The 27,884-nt window shown below is 44.6% G+C and overlaps 1 protein-coding gene across 32 annotated transcripts in view; it reads left to right on the top strand.

Moving 5' to 3' along the window:
* The window catches only part of DLG2 (discs large MAGUK scaffold protein 2), an 874,668-nt gene that overhangs the window by 556,624 nt on the left and 290,160 nt on the right, over nucleotides 1–27,884 (top strand). For 31 of the 32 annotated variants that reach the window (XM_079973452.1, XM_079973437.1, XM_079973448.1 and 28 more), the window contains one exon: nucleotides 14,770–14,823. In XM_079973452.1, the coding sequence (XP_079829578.1) occupies nucleotides 14,770–14,823 (54 nt within the window). Of the gene's footprint in view, nucleotides 1–14,769; nucleotides 14,824–15,249; nucleotides 15,269–27,884 lie in introns of those variants that run through there. The other variant, XM_079973450.1, reaches the window with a different exon arrangement.

Genomic DNA, 27,884 nt, shown 5'->3' with positions numbered 1-27,884 from the left:
GGGGAAAAATTATTATTATTATTATTATTATTATTATTATTATCCTCTCCTGCCACACCAGTGTGGCGTGCCGCGCACCCTTTGAGAACCATTGGCGTAGATGGTGCCCTCAAACCACTGCAATTCTTGTGGTGTGAAAAGAGCACTGGCAGTATGCCACCAGAGCAGTAATGGAGAACACATATCCCTCCAGACATATAGCTCTCATCAGTCTTAGCCAGCATGGGGAATGGTCAGGGATGATGGGAGTTATAGTTCAACAACATTTGGAGGGTGATAGGTTCCCTTTCCCTGTGGTGAAGCCTGATTATTGGAAACTGCAGTTCAACACAAACACATGCATACAGGCGCCTCCCACATACTGAGTCTCACTTTTCCTTCACTGTCCCCTTGGCATCTCTTTCCTCTGAAATGGCACCCACTGGGGCCTGGTGTTAGAAGACCCGCCTTTCCTGCGTTTCTCACTGATGTTGTCCCACCCAAACAGATGGGCACAGAGAACAACTGGGTCCTGCCATCGCGCAAACAAATAATGAAAAGTGATGAACAAGCCCGACTTTGTCATGCCTTTAAAACTGGAAACCTGTCGCAATTCATCAAAGCCAATTGTGTAGAAGCCAGCCACTGATTCAGCATTACATTTGCTCGGCAATTGTGTTTCATATCCTTAACAAGACCAAAAAGAAAGGGGGGGGGGAGGAAAAAAAGAATTTAAAAAACTGAAAGCACTTTCAAACGAAATGAGACTGAGCACTACTCATTATGCAGAGAGGGAATTCTCTTTTTTTATGAAAGGTTTCACTTTGTTCACTCATGCAATAAGACATGCCGCAGACGAGCTGAAAAGATGAATAGCTCGTAAAAATACAATCAAAATTGGCAGCTTATCTTCACTTCTTCACAGATTCATCAGCTCAGAATTTTATTTATTTATTATTTTTTAAAATTCACTGGTTTATCTCTGAGAGTAACTTGACAAGAGGGCTTTCAGAATCTCATTTAGAATTCCTGGCCTGAAACTCTTGTGTTTCTAACGCCACCGCAAAGGTTAATGGCAGTCGCTACAACATATTGTGCTTTAAAAAGTTATCTTTGCAGAGATTTAAGATTTCAACTTCTCAAAGCAGCATTACCTAGAGTTGAGGTAATTGTCATGTGTTGGGTTGGGTTAATCCATAGCTGCAGAGCTGCTTTAAAAGCTGAGGAGGTAATCTACTTCAAGATGTAGTCTGTGGGGTGGCAGACATTGTGAACTTGAGGGCCACATGTCCTTCCTGGCAACATTCCAGGGGCCATCTGTCGGGGTGGATGGGGCCAGAGGCAAAAGGAGGTGGAGCAATGCATGCAAATGTTACCTTACTACAATCTGGTTGTTTCTACACAGAGAGACACAGAGACCTTAAGGTACATAAGCTAGAAGCATTATCAGAATTCAGGGACACATTCCATACTGGCAAAAGGAACAAAGCAGGAGCGGTGAGGGGTGTGGCTGCAGAGGGCATGTGACCTGGAGGTTTGGTGGGCCATGTGTGTCCCTCAGGTCTGAGGTTCCCAATCCCTACTGCAAATATTAGCCAGGGATTATCAGGCATAGGTGACGTCATGCTACATTTTGGAAACTCTGATCAAGGGTGTGAGTTTGTGGTAGTGACTTGCTGTATCAAAAAGCCATACCCACACCATCTCACAGGCCACTACTAGTGGTAGCGCAATAAATTCAGATGGGGTTGTGAACCAAACACACCTTGAAGCCATCACATGCCTGTTTCAGTACATAGGCAAAGTTGGGTGCACTGACACAACAACCTCTCTCACTGCACTATTTCGGTTCCATATGTGGTGCTTTGGGAACATTTTGGGCATCATGTGGCAGGACAGAGTCTCAAACAAAGATGTGCTCTGTCAAGCCCACATTCCCAGTATATTTGCACTCCTGCCTCAGCGACGTCAATGCTGGTTTGGTCATGTCCACAGAATGGAAGGTGGCAGGATTCCCAAGGATGTGCTCTACAGTTTCAGGCACCAGGTGTTGGCGGACCAACTCTGTGCTACAATGTTGTTGTTGTTTAGTCGTTCAGTCGTGTCTGACTCTTCGTGACCCCATGGACCAGAGCACGCCAGGCACTCCTGTCAAATACAATAGCCATCTTCAAATGTCTCAAGGGCTGTCACATGGAAGATGGAGTGAGTTTGCTTTCTCCAGCTCTGGAGGCTGGGACCCAAACCAAGTTACAAGAAAGGAGATTCCTGCTTAACATCAGTAAGAACTTTCTAATAGAGCTGTTTGACAGTGGAATGGAAGGTCATGTGGAATCTCTTTCCTTGGGGGTTTTTAAGGAGAGGTTGGGTGGCCATCTGTCGTGGATGCTTTAGTTGAGATTCCTGCATTCTATTATTCAATGATTCTATAACAACCCTGTAAGATAGGCCGGTGCAATTACTCCCATGTTGCAGGTGCATCTAGGAAGGATCATGCCTATGGCGTGTCCTTTGTTCCTGGAATGCTTTGTCCTTGGCCACCAGTTGCTTCAGATATCTTTTAAAGACTTGTCCTTTTCCCCAGGCTTCTCCCAACCCATAAGATTAGAACATCTCTTATGTGAATGAATTCTCTGGATGTGTTTTATTTGCTTTTATATGCTCTCAGGTTTTTTATACTGCTTTATTGATTTTAGGATGCATTTTTGTTTTAATGGATATTGCCTTCATATTGAACCTAGTGCACATTGCTTTGAGATTTTTGAAATAGTAAGTAATTTAGAAATGCTTTTAAAGAAGTGGAGGGGACACACTGAGTGCATGGAAGAAGTGGAATTAAAGCCAGGTATTTCCCGACGTAAATCTCAACATCTTCAGTATTTTACATCAGCTTAACATCTTGCTTTGCCCTTTGGCTTCTTACAATTTTATTCTTGTTTTCCCCAGCCTTTTAGAATGGAAATCTATTAACACAGAATTTGGCTGATCTCAGGACTAGGAAACAAATGTGGCCCTCCATTCCCCTCTTTCTGGCCCTCGGGACTCTCCCTAAGTCATGTCTCCTCCCTAGACCACACCCTTTCTGTCCAGATAATCCCACCCTTCTCTGCTCCAGTGTTTCGTGACCCAGCTAATCAGTACCATGCCAGTTTAAACAGTCATGGCTTCCCAACCACTCCCAAAGAATCCTGGGAACTTTATTCTGTTTAAGGTGCTGAGTGTTGTTGAGATACCCTATGCTGTACTCATTTCAGCACCTGCTTAGAACATATTTGTTTTGTTTTGTTTTGTTTTGTTTAGACAAGCCTACCGGGACACGGGTGGCACTGTGGGTTAAACCACAGAGCCTAGGACTTGCTGATCAGAAGGTTGGTGGTTCGAATCCCCGTGACGGGGTGAGCTCCAGTTGCTCGGTCCCTGCTCCTGCCAACCTAGCAGTTCGAAAGCACATCAAAGTGCAAGTAGATAAATAAGTACCACTCCGGCGGGAAGGTAAACGGCATTTCCGTGTGCTGCTGTGGTTCGCCAAAAGTGGCTTAGTCATGCTGGCCACATGACCCGGAAGCTGTACGCCAGCTCCCTCGGCCAATAAAGTGAGAATAGTGACTCAAGCATATCTAGATTAAGAATGCGCGTGTGGAAACTTCTGACTTTTTCATGGCTAGCCTCCTGGGCAAAGGTTAAAGAGATAACTCTTGACCAACCCACCACTAACCTGCAGCCCCAGAAAGTTGCCCGTAAGGGGGACACAGCCTTTGGTTCCGCAACCCTGTATTGATATTTCGTATTTCTTTGCTTCAGCCTACCAAAAGAAAAAAGAAAGAAAAACCCAGCACAGATGTATTCTCTCTTCAAACACAAGGAAGGGAATGTAAGAAACCTTCCTCCTCCTCCTCCCACCATCTCCCTTCATTCAGATGTCTCCTGAAAAGAGGCTTTGTGTCTTTTAGCCCACGTGGAATACACACAGAATATCTTATGGATAGGTGTGAAGTTGTGGATATGTCAAAACTGAACATGAGTAATTGATGCCCTGCTGTAGGGCTGGGGCTAATTACTGGCTTCTTTGCAGGATTAGCTTCTAGCAGCAATATATATATATTACCTATTTTCATACACACACACACACACACACACATATGTAAATAGGTAATGATATACCCTGAGCAGAGGAGGTGGTTGGTTGGTCGGTGACTCTCGCGCCAATGGGAGTTCCTTTTCCCCAGTGCAAATTGCAAGTGTGGGGGGGTTGATCTGGATCAGGCCTTGTAGGGGCAGAGGAGTAAGAAGAGTTTAACCCTTTGCTGCAACTGTGCAGCCCTTTGCAACCATTTGCATTTGTAATTTGCGTGGGGTGGATGGGTGTCCCATTGGAGTGACAGCCCCGCATAGAGCGAGTTACAATAATCGAGCCTGGAGGTGACTGCCACATGGATCACTGTGGCGAGATCAGGGCGAGAAAGGTGTTTAGCAGCTGTTTAGCACAGCGGAGGTGGAAAAATGCCACCTTTGCCGCAGTTGCAACCTGCACCTCCATAGAAAGGGAGGCGTCAAAGGTTATACCCAAACTCCTGACAGAAGGCGTTGGCAAAGATGGGAGTGCTCTGAGGGATTCTCATCTGAGATGCAGAGTTTGTGCCACAGGAGCCAACCAGCAATGGGCTCTGATCATGTGACACAGCCAAGGCCATTAGACAGAAAGGGTGAAATTTGCCTTTTAAGAAACCATCCTGGCTGGCAAGAGAAGAAGAAGCAGAAGCAGAAGCAGAAGCAGAAGCAGAAGAAAGCTTCTTCAACTGCACTGCAAATTCTTTTTCAAAAAAAAAAAAAAGATTATTTGCAGACTTATGAACTGTTTCACAGCCAGAATCTCCCAAAGAGATGTTCAGTAAACAAAATGCTCAGTAAACAAAACAAGATAAAACGATTACAGACTCGGTCAGTCAAAAGCAATAAGACCATTTCTACAATTGTCCCGTTAATAGTCTGTAAAATGACTGAGTCACACTTCAGGGAAAGCCTTCTTAAACAAAAAAATGTCTTCAATCTCTGCCTGAATATCAACACTGTAAGCACTTTAATTTCAGCCGGCAACTAATTCCAGAAGGCTGAAACTGCAACACTAAAAACTCTGTTGCTAGTTCAAACCATGTGCATTTCCGAAGAGCACAGTTCTCAAACAGAGTGAGATAGGGTTAGGTGGTCCTCTACGAAACCTAATCCTAAATTGTTTAGGACTTTAAATGCAAAACCTTGACTAGTGCCCACTAACATATTAGCAGCCAGTGCAGGTCCCTTGGCAGCTATTATATAGTGTTGCCAGGATGCCCCACTCAGCAACCTTCTTGCTGCCTTTATCACCAGTTGCAGGTTCTGAACAAAGCCCAGTGGGAGCCCTGCATGGAGCACACTGCAATAATCCAGTCTTACAGTTACCAGTGCCAGGACTACAGTGGCCAAGCTATGTCAATCCAGAAATGGCTGTAGATGGTGAAAAGGCAGAGCTGCTGAATGACAGAAGGGTCAAGGAGGGTAGGAGTCTCCAGCTCCAAGAATAAAACCCAGCATCCTCTTGTAAGCAGGAGAGGGAGGCAGAGAGAAGCAGCTGGAGAAAGGGCAAAGAGGGACAATAAGGTGAGACTGAAAGAGAAAGGAACAGGGCATGTCACAAGAGAAGATGGAAATATGCAGGTGACAAGTCCAGGCCAGTGACTCTCCTCAGCCCTGGGGAATCGCACAGGAATATAGGAAGCTGCCCTATACTGAGTCAGACCATTGGTTGGTCCATCTAGCCAAGTATTGTCTATTCTGACTGGCAGCAGCCCTCCAGGGTGTCAGGCAAGCCCTACCTGAAGATGTTGGGGATTGAACCAAGAACCTTCTTCATGGAAGGTGGATGATCTTCCATGGAGCTACAGTTCTTTTCCATCAAGGGAGAGGGAATTGAGGTGAAAGGTTTGCCTTCTCTCCCAGAGACTTTGTTTTGGTGAATTTTTCCCAGGCGGGGTGTGTGTATGTTTGTGTGTGATGACAGAACTGCTTCTTTTTTTCTGCCTGCCTCTGTAGAGGCACTCTGAAGACCACAAAAATGTCTTCACTACTAGAGATGGGGGGGGGGGGGGGAGAGATTCTGTTTTCTTTGCATTTTAATGCAAACCCACCTAATTCACATTTCTTGAAACAATACATAATGCGAAACACAGCAATCCGTCAAAATCCACAGCTTTCCAAAATCTGAGATTAAATTGTCTGTCCGAACAATGTGCATTATGCTAGAGTGTGCATTAAAATGCGTATATTCGTGAAAACTGCGTACAAAAAATGCATCATGTTGGGGAAATTGGTTGCAAGAATGTTTGTATATCAGCAAACATTGTGACTATTAGGAGAAATTTATACTACAACGCAGAGGCATGTTCATGAAGATTTGTTTGTTTGAAAATTGCCATTTGCTGCAGAAATGTAGAGTAAAGAATGGGAAACTGAAACTGACAGGTTTTGCACCGACAGGTAGGGTCTTATAGCTCTGTGCTGCAAATAAAATGATCCAGTTTGTGGTACATGACACCAGTCAAGCTTGCAAAAATTTATCATCTGCCCGATAACAAATGTTGGAAATGTAAAGAGATTGAAGGTACATTCTTTCACCTTTGGTGGACGTGCCCAAAGATTAAGACCTTTTGGGAGATGATCTATAATGAAACGAAAAAGGTATTTAAATATACCTTTCAGAAGAAACCAGAGGCCTTTCTCTTGGGCATGGTCGGCCAATTGGTGCTAAAGGAGAATAGAACTTTCTTTATGTATGCCACAACAGCAGCAAGAATTCTTATCGCAAAGTATTGGAAAACACAAGATCTACCCACCCGGGAAGAATGGCAGACGAAGATGATGGACTGTATGGAACTGGCTGAGATGACTGGCAGAATCCGAGACCAAGGAGAAGAGTCGGTGGAAGAAGATTGGAAAAAAATTAAAGTTTATTTACAGAAATATTGTAAAATTAAGGAATGTTAGAAAGATGTTGGAATAGAATTATGTGGTTTTAGCAGAAAAGATATAAAGGATTAAGTAAAAATAAGTTGGTGAAAGAAGGGAATGTAAAATTACAATATATTAAGATAAAATATTAAGATAAACTATTAAGATAAAAACAAAGTTGGGAAGGATTTGCTGAAATATCTAATTGAATTAGAATACAAAAATGGGAAGTGTGAGGAGGTCAAGGAAGTAAGTGAATGAAAGCAAGTGATGTAAAGGTTTGATTTGTTCTTTCTTCAATTGTTTGTATTTTTTCTGTTTTTCCTTTTTTTTCTTTTTTCCCCCTTTTTTCTTTTTGTAACCTTTAAAATTTGAATAAATATTATTATTATTTTTTAAAAAATGATCCAGTTTGTTTTTCACCCAGTGCACATCTTCCAAATCCCTCGTGTGCACCCCGTAACCACATCCCCATATGACCAGATCAGGACTTGCCATGGAATGGATGTGGTGATACTGGCCACTGGTACAGATATCTCCCTGCTGTTCACTCAGTGCCATGAGCTTTCTGCATAGGAGGGATGGTGTGTGCCAAAATATTTTTTCTTTGCTTCTAATCAGGAATGTCACAATATTTATAACCATTTTCAAACACTTGGCTTTCAAATGTTGAGAAGTAAATTGCTGCGATTCCTCGGTGGCAGTGGCTGTTGTTAGAAAATGCTCAGAGCATGCTAGGGATTGGGGCTTTAACATGATTTAAGTATTCTTCCGTTGCTGTGCATTCATCAGCTCGATTGTTCTAAATAACGCATCATTTTATTGCCACAACAAATCATGAAAGGTCTGAAGAGTAAAACAAAATGTTGAACAGAGTGCAAGAACATTACAAATTGATCACTTCAGTAATGGATTTATGTCAGAAGCGATAACGTTCCTGATAATTTTAGACAGCTGGGCTGAAATATTTGCTACATCAGACTGAACGTCTTTTTAAAAAAAGCACTTGCAAACATATGAAAAATCAATTTTTAATTATTTGGGTTGGAAATAATTATTTCCTGAATACTGGAATTCTTTGTGTACACACTAACCCATTTGTAGCACACACACAAAATGTAGTTTTTCTCACTGTGGAATAGTCTGTGCTCATCCTCAATAGGTTCCTTTCAATCTAGATTGATTCTAGATACTTCTGTCCACAAGGGGAGATGTGGTGACTTGATATGGATTGGAAAACCCACTGCTTGGTTAGATTATCAGTGCCCTTTTCACCCTGGGGAGAGTTCTCTTGGCATACACCCACCCACAATGTCATTGGGCAGGTGTGAATTGCCTCAACTGCTTGAGCCTGTTTTCAAATGGACACATTGTGGGACAATGTAGGATCAACTTCCAATCAGCTTTCATTTTTGGGAATGAAGCCAATTTCTCAAGAAGCACATTTTAGGGTCAAAAATATGCGGTAGACCTAGATTGTGTGTAGGCCTCTTGTGAGGGGCGAGGAGGAAGCAAGTACTTGTTTTCCATTGCTTGCAGAATACAATGTTGTGTGTGATTTCTAGAACAAAATGCCACGATGCGTGAAACCACCAAGCTTCCTTGGTGGTTTGGTCCTCAGCACGGGTAACTATGGGGCAGTTTGTACTTTGCCCAGTTGTGCAGAGTCTGTATGTTGCGTGCTGCAGGAGTGATGCTCATTCATGTGCATGCAAACTCTTCTCTCACATGTTTGCTGTTTTGCATGTTGCACATGAGGTGCGTGGGCTACACGCATGACTCTACCTTGTGCAGGAGATGCGATGTGCAGAACACATACGTTCTGTCAGTGTGAGAAAGCTCAGGTCTGCCGAGCTGTTTATGTACAGTGGTACCTCAGGTTAAGTACTTAATTTGTTCCGGAGGTCCGTTCTTAACCTGAAACTGTTTTTAACCTGAAACACCACTTCAGCTAAGGGGGCTTCCCACTGCTGCTGTGCCGCCGGAGCACGATTTCTGTTCTCATCCTGAAGCAAAGTTCTTAACCTGAAGCACTATTTCTGGGTTAGTGGAGTCTGTAACCTGAAGCGTATGTAACCCGAGGTACCACTGTATTGCATTTTTATCTCACGTTTTTCTCCAGGGAACTCAAGGTAGCATCCATAGTTCTCGCCCTTCTCATTTAATCCTCACAACAACCCTGTGATAGAGGTTAGGTTGAGAGGCAGGGACTGGCCCAAGGTCACCCAAGTGAGCTTCCTGGCCAAGTGGGGATTTGAACCCTGGTCTCTCAAGTTCCTGGCCTGACACTCTAACCCAGCCTTCCTGAACCTCGGCCCTTCAGATGTTTTTGGCCTACAACTCCCATGATCCCTAGCTAGCAGGACCAGTGGTTAGGGATGCTGGAAATTGTAGTCTCAAAACATATGGAGGGCCGAGGTTGAGGAAGCCTCCTCTAACCACTATACCATACTAAGTCAAATTTCAGTAGCAGAGCCATAGTTGGTTCAAGCCGTTTCTACTACATACAGCAGAAGCAAGGAACCTATGGTGTGGCCCTCTAGATGTTGTTGTTGTTGTTTAGTCGTTTAGTCGTGTCCGACTCTTTGTGACCCCATGGACCAGAGCACGCCAGGCACTCCTGTCTTCCACTGCCTCCCAAGTTTGGTCAAACTCATGCTGGTAGCTTCGAGAACACTGTCCAACCATCTCATCCTCTGTCGTCCCCTTCTCCTTTCCCAACACCAGGGTCTTTTCCAGGGAGTCTTCTCTTCTCATGAGGTGGCCAAAGTATCGGAGCTTCAGCTTCAGGATCTGTCCTTCCAGTGAGCACTCAGGGCTGATTTCCTTCAGAATGGATCGGTTTGATCTTCTTGCAGTCCATGGGACTCTCAAGAGTCTCCTCCAGCACCATAATTCAAAAGCATCCTTTCTTCGGCAATCAGCCTTCTTTATGGTCCAGCTCTCACTTCCATACATCACTACTGGGACAACCATAGCTTTAACTATACGGACCTTTTACTATAACTCTAGATGTTGTTAGACCACAACTCTCATCATCCCTGACCAATGGCTCTGCTGGCTGGGACTGATGGGACTTGGAGCTCAACAACAGGTGAAGGGACATAGGGACCTCTCGCAGACAGTATTCCAAATATGAGCATGTTATACAAGCCATTATGATACTCATCGCTTTAATGTTAATTTCTTTTCTCCTAATATCCCAGCTATATTGAATGTTGGCACAGTTTCTGTGCAGACTCACTTAATGCAAAGTGTCTCCATCCAGCAGGGATGAGCACTAAAAACTCAATAAAATAGATTATGTTTTGCAAATTGAAATTCTAGGTACATGACACATTTGTTCACAATCTGCAGTGGCTCTCGTTTGACATTTATGCTGTCCTTTGGTGGATCAGATTCAAGCTTGCTTCTCTATCATGTATATGAATCACTGCTAATTTCAAGATGCCACCAAGAAATGTCAGGGAAGGGACAAATCTGCTTGATAATTACAGTCTTTTTGTGTGTGTGGAACTGTTCCCTCGTTCCATTATTGCTGGGTAATATGCAATTCATTGATTTGTTCTTTAAAAATGCAAGGGGGCAGAGATAATGTAAACATGCAGAATGAAAGTTAAAAAGCAGGGAAGCCACAAGTTGCCTATTCCAAAGGGACTGAAACAATAATATTGCCCTTGGAGGCTTTGCCTGAGCTACGTTGTGATAATCTTTGATTCAAACAGAGTTTGTGACATTCTTTCAGTAATTGGGCTTAGCTGCTGTAAATTAGTGCCAAATTAGACATAATGGGGGCAAACACATTTGTTTTTCACCTGCCTTTTCCATCCATGAAACGTAAGTGTTTTCCTTTTTTTTATCCAAAGGGACTCATGTATGAGGAGAGCTGAACCCCACCCAGTACAGCTTAGTTCACGAAGACTAGTATGGAACTGCCCCATCAACTCCAGTCTACCCTCAGCTAGTGCCTTTGACAGCCTGTACTTCCTCTCCTTTAGTGTCAGTGTTGCCCATGTAGAACTCAGCAGGCAGAAGGATGAAGACAAAACTAGAATTACTTGGACCTTCCTGCCATTGGCCTCTGGTTCCACCTAGTGTTGGGCTCCATACCTTCTATCCTATCGGTCCCAATTGGCACCGGCCACCAATGCCCTCACCTGCATTGTGAGGGAAAGTGTCTTGGAGCCAAGGTGGGAGAGAGAGAGACCATCTTTCAGTGCAGAAGGTCCCATGTTCATTTTTTAAAAAATCATTTTTATTCACTTTCCAATACCTCGAGTTGAAGTAGCTTCGGGATGAATATTTTTGGGTTGCGATCCGCAGTTACCCAGAAGTAATGGAGCGCGTTGTTTCTGGGTTTCGCTACTCGCGCATGCACAGACACTCAAAATGATGTCATGCGCATGCGTGTAATTGGTGAATCACGACCTGCGCATGTGCAGACATGCGGACGCGGGTTGCGTTCGCTTCAAGATGCAAACGAGGCTCCAGAACGGATCCCATTTGCATCCAGAGGTACCACTGTAAAAAATCATAATCCAATTAAAATGAAAAACTAAAATAAAAAAGACCAAATTATAATCCAAATTATAATTGTTGATTTTTCGAGGAGCCCCATAGTCTGGACCTCTGAAGCATATCTCCACATCTCAGTCCTGCCCCTCCTCGTTATTTCCATATCTCAATTTTAACGCTTTGAAATTCTCCGTCCCTGGTTGTACGATTCTCAATCATGTTAGACCTCATATATCCTTTGCTCTGATGGTGTTTCCTGCTTGGCAGGGGGTTGGACTCGATGGCCCTTGTGGTCTCTTCCAACTCTATGATTCTATGATTCTATGAATACAGCTTTATTTGTGTATATATATTTTTCCAACTGTCTTTTTACCAGCGCACCTTCCCCTGACTCCAGTCCAGTCTTGGCTGTTATCCAATTCTGTTATCTGCAGTTTAATGTTGCAGCAACTCCCAAGTTGTTCAACCCTACCAAAAAGCTTCAGGTCTCAGGCGGTGGAAGGACCTTGGCCTGTGACTCTGCAGATTTTTATTTAAAGAATATGTATCCTGCTCTTTGGCCAAGGGAGGCTCCCAGAAAAGTTGACAAAGCACTTTTAAAAAAGATAGCCCCTGCCTTCAGGCTTCCAATCTAAGAAAAAATGTAGCATAAGAAGAAAATGGATTGGAGAGGAGAAAGAAATAAGAAAACTCAGGTAGTAGGTCTCAGTTACAAGTCATTCTAATGACAAGATGGGGTGGGAAGGTTCAAGCGGGGGGATAGGTGCCCAAAGGTGCTGGCTGCTTAACTGTGCCAATTAAGTGACCTTGCGTCTCTTCTCTTCCCTCCTCTACTGCAGCCTGATGTGAAGGCTGCTATTGGGCAACAGCTGATGGGGACCAAAGATGCTCTGTCCAGTGGTCAGAGGCTGTATGCTTCTGAAAATCAGTGGCTGGGAGCCACTGTGACGTTAACATATGAGAGTGCTGGAGGTGAAATAGTTAAACAAGTTATCCAATCAGAACCTGGGGGTGGAATCAGAGGGACTATAAAACCAGCTGTGGGAGGGGTGAAGGGAGGAGTTCGTTGGGTGGTTGGTTGGAGTGGGAGTGAATTGGGATAGAGTCTGTGGGTAGGTTGAGTTAGTGTCGCGAAATAAGCTGAGTCAGGAACAGTTAGGAGCTAGGAAGACAAGTAAATATCTGAGAGGTGGTTTAGTGAGGGAGAGCAGCTAGCGGAAGTTATAGGTCTGGATAGGCACCTTATGATTGTAATTGACCGATACCGTTTATGAAACCACACGCTTGTTAAACTGCAATAAATAAATAGAAGTTTATGTTTCAATTTAAACCTCACTGGACTCAGTATTGTAGCAGGTAGGGCCTGGGTGGTGGCAGAGAGAAATAAAGTGGTGGCACAGGGATCAGTAGATGGTGAAACGTCCGGGGACCCTGTGTGATCACCACAGCCACTGGAGGGCAGAGTGCTCTTCTGCTCGGTTCTTGCTTGTAGGCTTCCCACAAGCAGCTGGTTGGCCACTGTGGTGACAAGATCTTGGACTAGGTAGGCCACCGGCCTGGTCCAGCAAAGCTCCTCTCATGTTCTTACAGTACTGGGCTAGATTGAAAAGCAGACTGGTTCTGGCATAAGGAAACCTCTCTGTTGTTCCTAAATACCTTACAGGCATTTTGAACTGTTATTCATGGCGGCCAAAGGGGACTATCTGCTTCTCGCGGCCACCACTCCAGTATATTAACAAAAAGAACATACACATGCTCTTTGTTTTTATGTCATCTATGATGGGTCCAGAACTGCCTGCCTGTGGTCATTCATGCCTCTGTTGTAGAAGCTGATATGTCTGATGCTTGTCTGGAGGGCTAAGATACGTTTTGTACATAGGGAACTGGCATCAGAGGACAAAACATGCGCACTTTGCACCTATTATGAATGGTACATTGCATGCAGCTATAAATCAGTGGGGGGTTTTCTCCCCTTTTTCTTTTTAGAATGCATGTGCAAAGGGTTCTCTCTCTCTCTCTCTCTCTCTCTCTCTCTCTCACACACACACACACACACACACACAGAATTATTGTGCAGACCTTTTTAAATATATATATATATATATATATGAAAAGTTGTTGTTTATATTTGCATCTGCCATTCAGAGCTGACATGGATGAATAGCGACGGTCAGGTTGTTTGCTTGCATTTGCAATATTCGCTATAGTTTTTATCCCCCACCCCCACCAGCCCTCCCCCACCTTTCCCAGAAAGCAAGCCAAAAGCTATTTGTCTCCCACTTTTTAAAAGACTTCCTGCACTAGTTTTGTCCCAGCGGTAGGGCTCCATCTATCTTATCAGGATTCCAATCTGTCACCGCAACTGTCAGCTGTCCTATCTGCAGGGTAGTAAAACATCCCAGCTGGAAGCATTTGCTTCGTATTAAATCGGAGAGTGGGAAAAGATCTGCCTGGAGGAAAGGGCGTCTTTAGTCAGGTTATGGGGGTGGTGTGCAAGATGTTGGGTTAAAATGAAATGAAAACAAATGCTTATAGCACGGGTGAGGACCAGGGGCAGAAGGAAATGAGGGCGAAAAGGAGGGCAGCAGAGCGGAAGATGTAAATAAATAGAATGAAAAAGGAAGGCTGCAGATAAGCGAGCGTTGGAAACTGGACCTAGCAGATTTCCTAAGGTTGATCTAAATGAGACAGCATGCAATTTGGGTGATGTGTAGCTTCATTGGGTTGTCTCCAACTAATGCATTCTGTCAGCGCAAGGATTTCTGTTTGTGCAGTTGAATTGCCCCCTTTCTTCCCATGTGTACCCCACACCCAACCCCCCAAATCTGCTCTAGAGTTTTGAGGAAAATCCAGAACAGATCTCAGGGTTGGGCAAAGGGAAGAGGGAGAGGGAAAGTTATGTTGAGCAAGTGGAAGTCCTTGCGCTGATGGAGCAGGTTACTTGGGCCACATTGGACATTATCATCACCACCATCAAACTTATTGATTGCTTTTTTGTTACAGCAATAACCCAAAGCGATTTACAGTGATAAATAATGCATATGTTAAAACCAGCATAAAAACAAAACAGTGAAAATCTTTGCCTGTTGTTTAATAATATTTCAGGAACTAAAATGTCGGGGCATTTTGAACACTGTGCATGTATGAAATGAAAAAGTTATTGATTTGTTATGCCTTGCTCCTCCCCCCCTTGCTGGCTGTGATCCAGGCCACATTTTAAACCCTTTTGAAACACATTTTGCCTTGAATTATTAAGTATAATAAATTTAATTTCTTTTCCTTCTCCTCACACAGGCCAGCCCTGCCCCAATCATCGTCAACACAGATACTTTAGACACTATTCCCTACGTAAGTTGAAAAGATTTAATTGCATTTTCTCATCTCATTGATATTATTATTATTATTATTATTAGGATAAGATTTTCTAAATTTGTTAAGTTGCATGGGTACTTTGGCTCATACTAGCTAATTTGTTTTGTTCTCTATGAAATAAGGATGAAGACCCTTTATTTTAAAGAAAGAGAAATGTTTTATGTTCAAATGGTTTCCCTTCTGCAAATTTAAAGTCTGTTACTAATTGGAGTGAGGGTCAGAGTTGCTTAATTTGGTTTGCGATCTTGGAATGCAGACTGGCTTGCTGTTTCTTATCCAGTGTGCTGACTGATGTGCTGGGACTTCCTTATTCTACCGCCTTCAACAGTCATGGAGAATCCTGGGAACTGTAGCTCTGTGAGGTCAGCACACATACACATACACCTTGCAATCCAAAGGATTCTCCACGACTGTTGAAATGGTATGATACTGCTTTAACTGTATTGTGTGGGTGTGGCCTTAGTTCATAACATAAAGTGCTGATGGGTTTGCTTTTGTGTAAATGGCTGTCTGGGGCCTCAGGGGAAGAGAATGCCATAATACAAAGGTGGGCAGACTTCAGGCTTGCAGGTTTCTTTTAACAGAACCCTCCCAGTCCTGTCACACAAAAATCCACTCCTGGTTTTCACTTCAAGCTTTCTTCATCTCAGCAACCTAATTTAGAAAAGAGGAAACCCAACCCTGTTTTAATGGTCAAGCAGGTGGGAGACAGAATCCTTGCTGATCTACTGCAAATCATTCAGTGATCTACCAGTAGACCCCTGCCTACCTTTTGTCCTCCTCCACCATAAAAAACCAGCCAAATTGCAGCTTTTTATGCCTCTCTCTAGCAACTATTTCAACTTTTCTCCCCTCTTCCTTCAATTCCCAAACTTTAAATGGTGCGTTGTGAAAAATCTGTGTGTTTATACCATATGTCACAGGACCGTGATAAACCTGTGTGTCTATAACATTTGTCACAATGATTGCTGCTGAACGACTCAGAAGTGAACATGATACTGGCACAATGCCCCCACCTATGTTAGTTATGACGCGAGTGGCACTGTGGGTTAAACCACAGAGCCTAGGACTTGCAGATCAGAAGGTCGGCGGTTCGAATCCCCGAGACGGGGGTGAGCTCCCGTTGCTCAGTCCCTGCTCCTGCCAACCTAGCAGTTCGAAAGCATGTCAAAGTGCAACTAGATAAATAGGTACCGCTCCGGCAGGAAGGTAAACGGTGTTTCCGTGTGCTGCTCTGGTTTGCCAGAAGTGGCTTGGTCATGCTGGCCACATGACCCGGAAGCTGCACACCGGCTCCCTCGGCCAATAAAGTGAGATGAGCGTCCCAATCCCAGAGTCGGTCACGACTGGACCTAATGGTCAGGGGTCCCTTTACCTTTACCTTATGCTAGTTACAACAGAGAGATGGCAGATGAGGGCATTTCAGAATATGGACAAAACTGTAATGACTAAAAGGTTAATTGTGGGGGAAAGAAGGAGGTGGGGTACCTTTTTCCCATCACCCACATCTCAGTGGTGTGCGGGGCCTGAGGCATAAATGGGTGGCAAAACAGACACGACACTTACCATTGTAGAGAAGGCTACATTCCAGCCAGGCAACAGTGTGTGATTTCTACTCACACTCTACATACAGGTCTGCATGCATGTCTCTCCATCCACCCCGCAGGCAGGCAAGGAATGTTATCATATTTCAGGGGCACATACCAGCCAGGCAAAAGCATTTGAGGAGAGTGTGAGGCATGGCTGGCGAAGGGACATGACCTAGGCTGCAGATTCCCCAACCCCCAATTTAGGAGTTTGAGTCAGTGGCGTAGCGTGGGGGGTGCAGGGGGGGCAGCCACACCGGGCGCAACATTTGGGGGGGCATGCTCGCGCTCACAGCTCTCTGTCCCTACCTGGCTCACTCACTCTTTCTCACTGCAGTGCTGGCTGTGCGAATCTGATCCGAGCTGCCGGGTCGCCGCCCACTGTGGAGGGGGAGGGTGCCAGGCGTGCGTTGCGGTGCGGAGCAGAGAGAGAGCGAGGGAGGGACTATCTGGGGGAGGGACAGTGCAGCGGCCGCCCAGCGCAGCGCTGAGCGCGGGAGAGAACCACACCCGACCAGCCCAGGCAGCAGCAAGAAGAAGCTGGCAGCGGCGGCAGGTTAGGGGTTAGGGGCGCAAATTACTTGCCTTGCCCCGGGTTAGGGGGCGCAAATTACTTGCCTTGCCCCGGGTGCTGACAACCCACGCTACGCCGCTGGTTTGAGTTTCCTGGATAATGACAAATTAGAAGTGCCAAATACCAAATGCACGAGAGCATCTGTTGAAACACTGTGTTTTGCTTGGTGTTATATCTTACCCTGGACACGGGTGGTGCTGTGGTCTAAACCACTGAGCCTTGGGCTTGCCGATCAAAAGGTCAGCAGTTTGAATCCCCGTGACAGGGTGAGCTCCTGTTGCTCGGTTCCAGCTCCTGCCATCCTAGCAGTTCGAAAGCACACCAAAAAGTGCAAGTAGATTAATAGGCACCACTCCGGTGGGAAGGTAAACAGCGTTTCCATGCACTGCTCTGGTGTCAGTATTCCATTGTGCCAGAAGCAGCTTAGTCATGCTGGCCACATGACCTGGAAAAACTGTCTGTGGAGCGGACAAATGCCAGCTCCCTCGGCCTATAAAGCAAATGAGCGTATGTGACTGGACTTAACTGTCAGGGGTCCCTTTACCTTTACCTGTATCTTACCCTAAAACAGCGGCTCCCTGGGTTGGGATTGCCCGGGGCACGCGCTAAGAGGCAGTGGGCATTGGAGATGTAAGCAACTATCAGGCGTTGAGAAGTTGGTATCACTGGATCATATTCCTAAGTTTTGTTGAATTATTTAAACTAAATAGTTATAGTTGGATTTGACTAAAGGTGCAATTAACAGAGACTGCTTTGAATCTTGTTGTGTTTTTCTCTTCCTTGGTGGGTCGTGCAAACCCACTATTCTGAATATTGCTTTTTATAGGGTTAGGTAGAGGCAATGGGGATGACCTTGTGGAACCAAGGGACTGGTGGCCAGAAAAGTTTGAGAACCACTGTCCTAGAACAAATAATAAATTTAAATTAAAAATGCGCACACCACAGTGAGTGGCAAGTTGTGCTCAATGGACCTGATGGGGATGCGAGGAGCCAATGGGGATATCAGTGGCAGACTTGATGTCTCAGATTTCAGTGCACTGCACCTGGTGCAACTGAACCGACCCTAAATATGCCTTTGGGGATGTGGCAAATGAGGTCACGGGCCATGGCCAAATTGTTCTGGTTGTCTCCCCATCCTCTTCCCTTGCAAAGCTGCTAGCCTAGAAGTCTGTCTTCAATGAACCTCTTGCAAGTGCAAATGGAATGTTTCAAACCTGTTTTAAAGGGACACCCTTGGCTGCCTTGTTGTGTCCATAAGGTAAACAGAAGCATTTACACAACCGCCCCTTAGTTTCCCATCTCCCAGAAGTTTTCACACTCCATGTGGAAGCGGGGAGGGAGCAGGAAGCAAAAAAAAAATATGGTGGTGAGATCAGGTCTCAGCGCAGCCCTATTCTACACACGACAAGGCCAATATAAATAAATTGCAAGAAAGCAGAGAAATCCAAGGCCTTGGAGGGCATGGATGCAGAAGGGGAATTAACTACAGCACATCTCTGGAAAAAATGGCACATATCAATCACTGCCCTGTGATGGATAAAAATGAGATGTCTGCTTTGACTAGTGCATTAGCTGCAAATGCCTTAAGGAGAAAGAGATGAAATGTTGGTCACAAACAAGCAGTGCACTCCAATCCGCTTGAGATCTGAGCTGAAGCCAAGGAGGGGTCGGAGAAAAGCCCAGTAGCTGATAAAAGCCCAGCAGTGAAAGCTTTCCCCTGCTATGTTGAGTGGATACTAAATCAGGTTTGTAAACATCTTGATAAATTATCGCTGGTAAATTTGAAAGGACTGCTGCCATTGAGTATATATTTGGCTGGAGAAAAGGGGATTAGAGTGGCTTATTCTGACAGTTAAAAATAGGAGGAAAAGAGGAGACTATTGTTCTCCTGCCCACTGGGACTGGATTCAAACAGAGGGAGCAGGGGTGAGTGAAGCCCTGTAGGAACTCTTCATGCTGAAGCCTTTTCAGGCCAGCCTAGAAGAATGGATTTCTGAAGGAAGTCAGTCTGGCCTTAGGGTTTCAGCTTGGCGCCGGATGGGCGAATCAGTCAGTTTTGGCTTCCCTCACCTACTCATTTTCAAATTTTAAGCTCAGTTCATCCCATTTCCAGATAATAGAATCATAGAGTTGGAAGGGACCACGAGGATCTTCTAGTCAACCTCCTGCAATGCAGGTATCATTGAGTGCAACAGCTTTTCCCTTTCTCCTCCAATTGATGTTCCAGTCATCTTCCAACTCACACAGAATGAGCTTGAAAAGCGGGGACCAACTTTGACACTTAGCGGCTCCCTGCATGTTACAGAACCAGGTTTCTAATATATGTGGACATGCCCAGATGGTTAGGAACCTCACCATTTTCAAAGGAACAAGAACAGGGGCAGAGCTTGCATGCTCCCCCCTTGGTCCATTCTGAACGCTCCAACCATCCAGGAGATCAGTTACGGAGATGAACCTCCCTAACAAAAATGAAGGTTCTAGGCAATTCTGCCAGAACTATTAAGGCAGTCACTAGCAGTACTCACTGGCTCTATTAATCCGCTCTTGGCCAAACTTCCATTCTGACAACAATCATTTTATAAACCTTGAACCCATGACTCTGAAATGCTTGGTTTGCTTTTTATTTTATTTTTTAAGCCTCTTCAGAATGTGCATTTCTCTTAACATACACATTTTTGCATGCAATTTGCCCCAAATACACGTTTTTTTTTGCAAACAATTTCTTCCAATATAATGTCCTTTGGGTGTTATTTTCACCAATGTATGTACAGTCATGCAGATTTTCCCCATTATACTGTATATAATTTGTATGCTGCTTAATATACAGAACCCATGAGTATTTTACATGAAAATGTTTTGAAATATATACAGAAATATAAAATACAAAAACATATCAATTACATATCAGTACAAGGGATGTTAATCAAACTTGCAGATGGCAGAAAGTTGGAAGGAACAGTAACACGGAAGACAGAATCAAGATTCAAACACACACACATGTATGTAAACACAGAGAGTTTTCATTTCATTAGGCTTTTAGAAACAAGATTCACAAACTAGTAAGGAGAACTGAACTTGAAAGTGGAAAAATGTGAAATGGAGAGGGACTGAAATTGACAGATTCACCAATCCCTACCTAGGACCTAAAATGTACTTTCTCCCTACTAACCTATCAATTTCTGGCAATAAGGAAAGAGCCCATATTATTTGGGGAGCTGCTTTTATGGCATATTTAGCTTGCTGGCTAATCCATCCCAACAGCTCTGCTATTCATGATGTGTGGGGAGATAAGAAAGTTTTGCCTCAGGCAGATTTTTAAGAAACGTTCAGATCCATCCCTCATTATTCAGTTGCATTATTCATATGAATAAATATCATTTCAATTAAGATGCAGTGGTTTGATAAAATTCTTTTAATGCCTTCTTGTGATGAGAGCTCCCAGTTTATACTTAGATGAAATTCTCTTTTTGTTCCTGCATTGGCGTGGTGTTTATACCTGCCTCAAGCACCTGTAATTATGGATGCTAAAAACACACACACGAAACTTCCTGTCAACATTTAGCTTCTTAATTAAGATTATAGGGGAAAGTGCCATCCTTGACATTCTGCAAGGAGCCAATCTCTGGTGAAATGGCAAAATTGGGGGTTATGGGTGGGAAGGAGGTACCCTGAAGTCCTGTCATTCTGTTGAGGAAGGGTAATGTTACCACCTTCATGCTGCTTTCCATCTTATGGGGAGATGTTGAGAATTCTTACATTGGCTACCATAAAGCAGATTTCTGAACATTTGGGATTTAAGTGAGTCTCAAACACTTGCAGAACTAGATCAGTCTGGTCCAGCAGAGCTCACCTTATATTCTTAGCTGGCTGGACCACAAGACTCTGGCGGTGCCCAAACGATGGGCTTCTCTTTCCAGGAGTGGAGGAGCTGGGCTTATCTTTCCCAAGCTGATAGTTTCCCAACCTTGGATGCAAGAGAACTATGCCAGCCCCCTTCAACTTGATGACTTCTAGATATTGTTGGACTGCAGTTCCCATCAACCCCAGCCATGAGGGGAGCTATATTCTAACAATATCTGGTGGGCACAAGATTGAGGAAAGGCTGCCCTAAGCCACCTTGAAAGCTCCAGCCCATGTGATTGTGTCTGGAAATGGAGGCGTCGGGGGATCAGGGAGGGCTTGAACTAGAACTCCCAGCATTGGGCTCCTGTATCAGCAATGCTCTGTTTATGCAGGAAGTCTCGTGGGCAGTGTTTTGAACCTCATGGATGCCATGGGGCTGCAGCACCAGCCTTTCTAAACATTCAGTCATCTGACTCCAAGGACCAATCTTGACCCACCAGACCTTATACAGCCTTAACTTGCACCTCAGAATACCAGAGATCCAAGTTTCTGTCCCCATTGGCTGATAGCTGCCTTGGACTTTGCCTGATTTGGGCAATGCATTTGCCTCTAGCTCCTATGATCCTTCTGGGCAGCAATTTAACTTTGATCCTCCATAGCCTAGAACTTTGCTGCACAGAGCTTGGCTCTTTCTGAGTCTGACTGGGGTGGTTGTAGCAGTGGCTACGTACTAAATGCCAAGGGACAGGGGATTAGATTGGCCTAAAGGTAAAGGCACCCCTGACTGTTAAGTCCAGTCGCGGACGACTGTGGGGTTGCGGCGCTCATCTCACTCTATAGGCCGAGGGAGCCGGCGTTTGTCCGCAGACAGCTTCCGGGTCATGTGGCCAGCATGACTAAGCTGCTTCTGGCGAACCAGAGCAGCGCACGGAAACGCTGTTTACCTTCCCGCTGGAGTGGTACCTGTTTATCTACTTTCACTTTGACGTGCTTCCGAACTGCTAGGTTGGCAGGAGCAGGGACCGAGCAACGGGAGCTCACCCCATCGCAGGGATTCGAACCACTGACCTTCTGATCGGCAAGCCCTAGGCTCTGTGGTTTTGACTACAGTGCCACCCGCGTCTTGGATTAGCCTACTGTCACACTTTTAACAGCCATTTATCTGCAGAAACCAAGATCTCTTTGTGGCATAGTAATGAGCATTATGCCTGTACATCCAGAGAGCCAGTGTGGTGTAGTGGTTAAGAGCGGTAGTCTCGTAATCTGGTGAACCGGGTTCACGTCTCCGCTCCTCCACATGCAGCTGCTGGGTGACCTTGGGCTAGTCACACTTCTCTGAAGTCTCTCAGCCCCACTCACCTCACAGAGTGTTTGTTGTGGGGGGAGGAAGGGAAAAGAGAATGTTAGCCGCTTTGAGACTCCTGAAGGGGAGTGAAAGGCGGGATATCAAATCCAAACTCTTCTTCTTCTTCTACATCCAGTTGCTGATAAAGGCAAAGGAATAGAGGATAGTAGAGGTACTGGCAAGGCCACTAATAATCACATGAGTTGGGAGGGAGTGGAAAAAATGGCATCAGGAATCTGGAAGCATTTTACTCTCTCAACCAGAGCAGCTCTTTTAACTCCTTCTTAGAGAACATGAACCACAAGAAAATGAAAATGCAAGTTTCAGTAAATGTTGCTCAGGGATTCCTTATGCTTGTGGCAGAGGCCTTGATCTAATACAGTGGTACCTCGGGTTACATACACTTCAGGTTACAGACTCCACTAACCCAGAAATAGTGCTTCAGGTTAAGAACTTTGCTTCAGGATGAGAACAGAAATCGTGCTCCGGCAGCGTGGTGGCAGCAGGAGGCCCCATTAGCTAAAGTGGTGCTTCAGGTTAAGAATGGTTTCAGGTTAAGAACGGACCTCCAGAACAAATTAAGTACTTAACCTGAGGTACCACTGTAGAGGCCTTCACTAACAGAAAAGGGGGGCATGTTTTCATCAGTTCTCACTATTACCCCTCCCCACAAATGTCACCCCCACAACAGAGTGGAACAGGTTTCCTTGTGCTCCAGGGGGAACAGATGAAAAATGCCTTATCTCCTCTTCCACTGGATCAGGAAGCCCATTTGTGAATTAAAGGGCATAGCTGGATTTAGGTCCAAATATTTTATGTGCTTAAATTTCTTATATGTAAAAAAAGAAGCCATTGCCACAAAACTTTATAAAATAAAAAATGGCAGCAGGAAAGGGTGATTTGACGCCTGCCCTTCAGTGTTTCTACTCCAAACCATCCCCTCCCCACTGCTTTTAATTGTCTGCACGCCCTTTTCTCTCCCTGCTCAAAATCTCAGCTTCCCTAAGAACTTTTTCAAAACTTTAACAAAAAGAAACCTTAACAAAAAACAACAGCAACCTGATGGGCCAACGGTGCATGTGTTGGTATGTAAGTTGATTGTCTCTTCCTCCTTTTAAGCACTGATTCGAGTCTTTGCTATCCTACAAAGCTTCTTAGCTTTGCATCTGCTCTGAATCTTGGACATTTCAGAATAAGATGTGAGTGCGATGGTTTGAAGCCCTCAGTTTTAAAGTTGGCCGCTGTTTGACATTGAGTAGTGTCTGCAAACCTTTTTCAATATTGCACCGTCTGGCCAATTGTGAATTTGTCCTTTCATTTGAAATGGTGAAAGGACAGGGCCCCTTTCATATGATCGGCAGTTCTTTATAGCGGAGGGTTGCTGCAAATCATAAAAGGACTAGTTAATTAGCCACGTTTCTGGGTTCACTGACTTGAGAGGAGCTTTAGATCGCTGAGAGTAAATTGTGGAAATACATTTGATGGGCAGCTTGAATGGCAGAAAATGAATTATCCTCTAGCAGTTAGTTCATAGTCAAAGGCTGCAATAGCCTGCATCATCTCCATGTTGTTGTTGCTCATATGAGTATTGGAATTTATTTTGCACAGGATTCCATCATCTGACAATGCTAAATGTATCCTCCCTGCCTCCTATATTGTATTTTGCTCAGGAAACACAGGAGTTTCTTCCCAGTGTCTCAGTCCAGCTAGCAGAAGACCATGTGGTGTGCTTATTGTTGTCGTTGTTGTTGTTGTTTAGTCATTTGGTCGTGTCCGACTCTTCGTGACCCCATGGACCAGAGCACGCCAGGCCCTCCTGTCTTCCTCTGCCTCCCGCAGTTTGGTCAAACTCATGTTCGTAGCTTCGAGAACACTGTCCCACCACCTCGTCCTCTGTCGTCCCCTTCTCCTTGTGCCCTCCATCTTTCCCAACATCAGGGTCTTTTCCAGGGAGTCTTCTCTTCCCATGAGGTGGCCAAAGTATTGGAGCCTCAGCTACAGGACCCGTCCTTCCAGTGAGCACTCAGGGCTGATTTCCTTAAGAATAGATAGGTTTGGTCTTCTTGCAGTCCATGGGACTCTCAAGAGTCTCCTCCAGCACCATAATTATACCCAGTGCTATTTTTTTAGAAAAAGAGGTGCTGGAGCTCACAATGAATGCCTCCCTCGTTCTCTTAGAATGGCAATGGCGCCTACCTAAGAGGTGCTGAGTTCCGGCTGAAAAAAAGCCATTGTTACACCATTTGCTTGACTTGCCTCTGGCTAAGTGATGCAGATATCAGACTGGCCAGAGAACAGAAAATTGACCATTATGCCTCCACAAACTTTTGTAAATCCACATGTGTGGGGACAGGAAATAACATGGGATTTGAGATTAGGGGCTTATTATTTAAAAATGCTTGACATTCTCTTTTGGAGGGCTATGGCCTAGTGAAAGAGCCCCCATTGGCCTGATACATTCACCCCCAATTAAAATATGCCTGTAGATTTTTGGCGTCTGCATTGGCCAAGCCTGGATTGCAGTTTAGATTCTCCTCTGTCTCTGGCCGTATTTTGCATTATAGAGGGATTCATTGACCATAGTGCATCGAGCTAATGAAAAACACCTGGCATCCGGCTCGAATTGTAATCTGCACTCCATCAAACAAGGCACGTCTGTTATCTCACAACCAGCTAGGAGAAACGAATCTCTCTGTGGGTAGTGCAAATTAACTTTGTCTCATGAATACTTGATCCGATAATTTTCTACAGAAGATTGACTTGATTGGAAGGTAAACGTGATCCCAGACAGCTTCCGTAAGGTAGTTTTTATGCTTTGTGGAGACAGCGGAGAATGTTAAACCCGGAGTGAAATGCAACTGTTTGTTTTCACCCTACTTTAATATACGCCACCTGATAATGAAGGATTAATGGCTAGAAATCTGTGTGTGGCCTCACGGCAAAGCCTTGAACTCTGCAGTTTTCTGCCAGCAACAGTCGTCAACACACTCTTGAGCTGGAGGTGAGTGGGGCGCTGCCCCCACCAATTTGAGTCTGCCTGCAGCCAGCCCCAGCTTGTCTATCTCATTACTTACATCAAGTCCAGGATGTGGGAACTGGCTGTCAGCGGCCACCATCTTAGCTTCGCTGTTGCCATTCTGGACCACAGCAGGGAAGAGGATGGAGGCAAACTAGAATTAGGTTTAGCTCCAGCTCCAGTTAGCCTCCCTGCCTGCCACTCTGCCAGTCCCAATAGGCAGCAGCCATCACTAACTGCTGCCACTCTTTCACCTCCTTTCACAGAAAAAGTATATTTTCATAATACTGTTCATAGAGCCTTTCACGAAGGTATGCAAGGTGGTTGTTGCTTTTTTAAAAAAAAAATATTATCTTGCAATAAAATGTGCAAATAAAGAAAACAGCACCAGTACTTTAAAACCAGCAGATAACTATGATGCATCAGAAGCTTAGTTTTATTTCAGAAATGTACATCCCTCAGTCATAATGGCAGCAGCTGAAAAGCAACTAAAACTTAAAGTTGCCTAGGTGCATTTAAAAAATACACATCTTTGCCAGGCACTGAGAATACCAAAAGTGGAAGCACCCAGTGAGACTCGCTAGAGTAAAGCATCACACAAGTGGGGTGCCACCACCAAGAAGGCCATCTCTCTGGGCACAAGATATTATCTAAAGTAATGGTGGACCAAAATTCCCTCTTCATGTTTTTGCGACCATTTGACTCCCACTTTTGGCTGCCTGGCAAAAATAAAACAAAATGTGTTTTTGATTGCTTTTGTGGGACAGGTGGGAAGACAGGAGGAGTTTCCCTGAAATATCTGGGGTTACGATTTGACTGCGTCATTTGACGTAGGTGGCGCTGTGGGTTAAACCACAGAGCCTAGGACTTGCTGATCAGAAGGTTGGTGGTTCAAATCCCCACAACGGGGTGAGCTCCCGTTGCTCAGTCCCTGCTCCTGCCAACCTAGCAGTTCAAAAGCACATCAAAGTGCAAGTAGATAAATAGGTACCATTCCGGTGGGAAGGTAAATGGCATTTCCGTGTGCTGCTCTGGTTTGCCAGTCATGCTGGCCACGTGACCCAGAATCTGTATGTCGGCTCCCTCGGCCAATAAAGGGAGATGAGCGCCCTAAACAGCCTCGGTCCAGTATATCTGAAGGAGTGCCTCCACCCCCATCATTCTGCCCGGATACTGAGGTCCAGTTCCCAGGGCCTTCTGGCGGTTCCCTCACTGCAAGAAGCCAGGTTACAGGGAACCAGGCAGAGGACCTTCCCGGTAGTGGCGCCCGCCCTGTGGAACGCCCTTCCACCAGATGTCAAAAAGAACAACAACTACAAGACTTTTAGTTGTTTGGGAGCTGGGAAGTTTGGAATGGAGAAGGCCACAGAAGGTTTGATCTCTGGCAACTCCAGGTAGGGCTGGAATGGTCCCCTGCCTGAAACCCAACACATCCTCTGCCGATCGGTGTAGACAATACTGAGCTAGGTGGATCAACGGTTTGGCTCAGTATAATGCAGCTTTTAACTTTCCATCAGCTGGAACCTTCTAACCTCCCCTGCAGCAATGTTGTTGTTGTTGTTGTTGTTGTTGTTGTTGTTGTTAAAAATACTGCCTCTAGCTCTGTCCACAGCAAAGAGATGTCTTGGAACTCCCATTGGTCTTAGCTTCCAGGGGGCTCTAATGGGGTTATTTCTAAATCTCAGCCCACATCTATGGTTAGATCTCATGTTCATTTGAAGACTAGTTTGGATAATCATCATACACCTTCCCCCCCCCACCCCCACCCCAGATGAATTGAATTGAATTGAATTTATTAATACAGTCACAGACCAGCATCAACACATACAATAACACAGATCATAAAAAATATCAGAAATACTAGGGTCAATATGAATATAACAAGGCTCTAAATACAAAAATTAAAATTAATTGTTAGCGTGTCCCCTGTAATTAACATTTAGGGGTTTGAACATTATGGGATACCACTTGCTTCCTGCGATTGATTGCAGACGCACAGAATTTAGCTACATTTAATGTAGTCTTGGGATTCTTGTCCTCTAACAGTAGTTTTAAACCCCAGATGGTTTCCTAAAAGAAATTCCTTCTGCTATTTTTTCCTCGCTCGTTTTTGCTGCATTAATAATAACGCAAAGGAAACCTGACTCTATGCAGTGAAGCAAAGAAAAGCCTTACGGAGCAGCGTTTGTTAGCTACAGATCTAGGTTGGACTTTCCACCTGCCACAAAGATCTAAAATAAACACGGTGGTCCTGGAACAGGCAGAAGGGTTGTCTTAGGCTGGAGAAGACAGTAAAATGGTAAAACTGTACTGGAAAAGACAGTAAAAAATATGGTAAGGTAGATTACCATAAGGCAAGAAAGCAAGGTAACCTCAGAATACTTGCGTACTGCTTAATATTCATGCTTTAAGAGTTTACAAAACCAGAAGGTTGTGGTACGAATGTTCTGTTTTTTGTTTTTTTTTTAAAAAATGTTTTAACAATTTGTACTGTGCTTTGCAAATCGAGGCAGGTGAAAAGAGCAAATATTAGGCATCTCAGTGGGAGAAAATGAGAACAGCATGTTGCTGAATACATTTGTGCACCTTTCCTTTCCTCGCTATGATTTATTTGTTTTTCTTGGTCGCTTAGATGGAAGCAGCAATTCTTAATGGAGGCTTTTGGATCTTTTC

This window comes from Podarcis cretensis (assembly GCF_951804945.1).
Source record: "Podarcis cretensis genome assembly, chromosome: 4".
Classification (NCBI taxonomy): Eukaryota; Metazoa; Chordata; class Lepidosauria; order Squamata; family Lacertidae; genus Podarcis; species Podarcis cretensis.
Note: the sequence above shows the minus strand (reverse complement) of the source record. Positions and strands in the feature narration are given on the sequence as shown.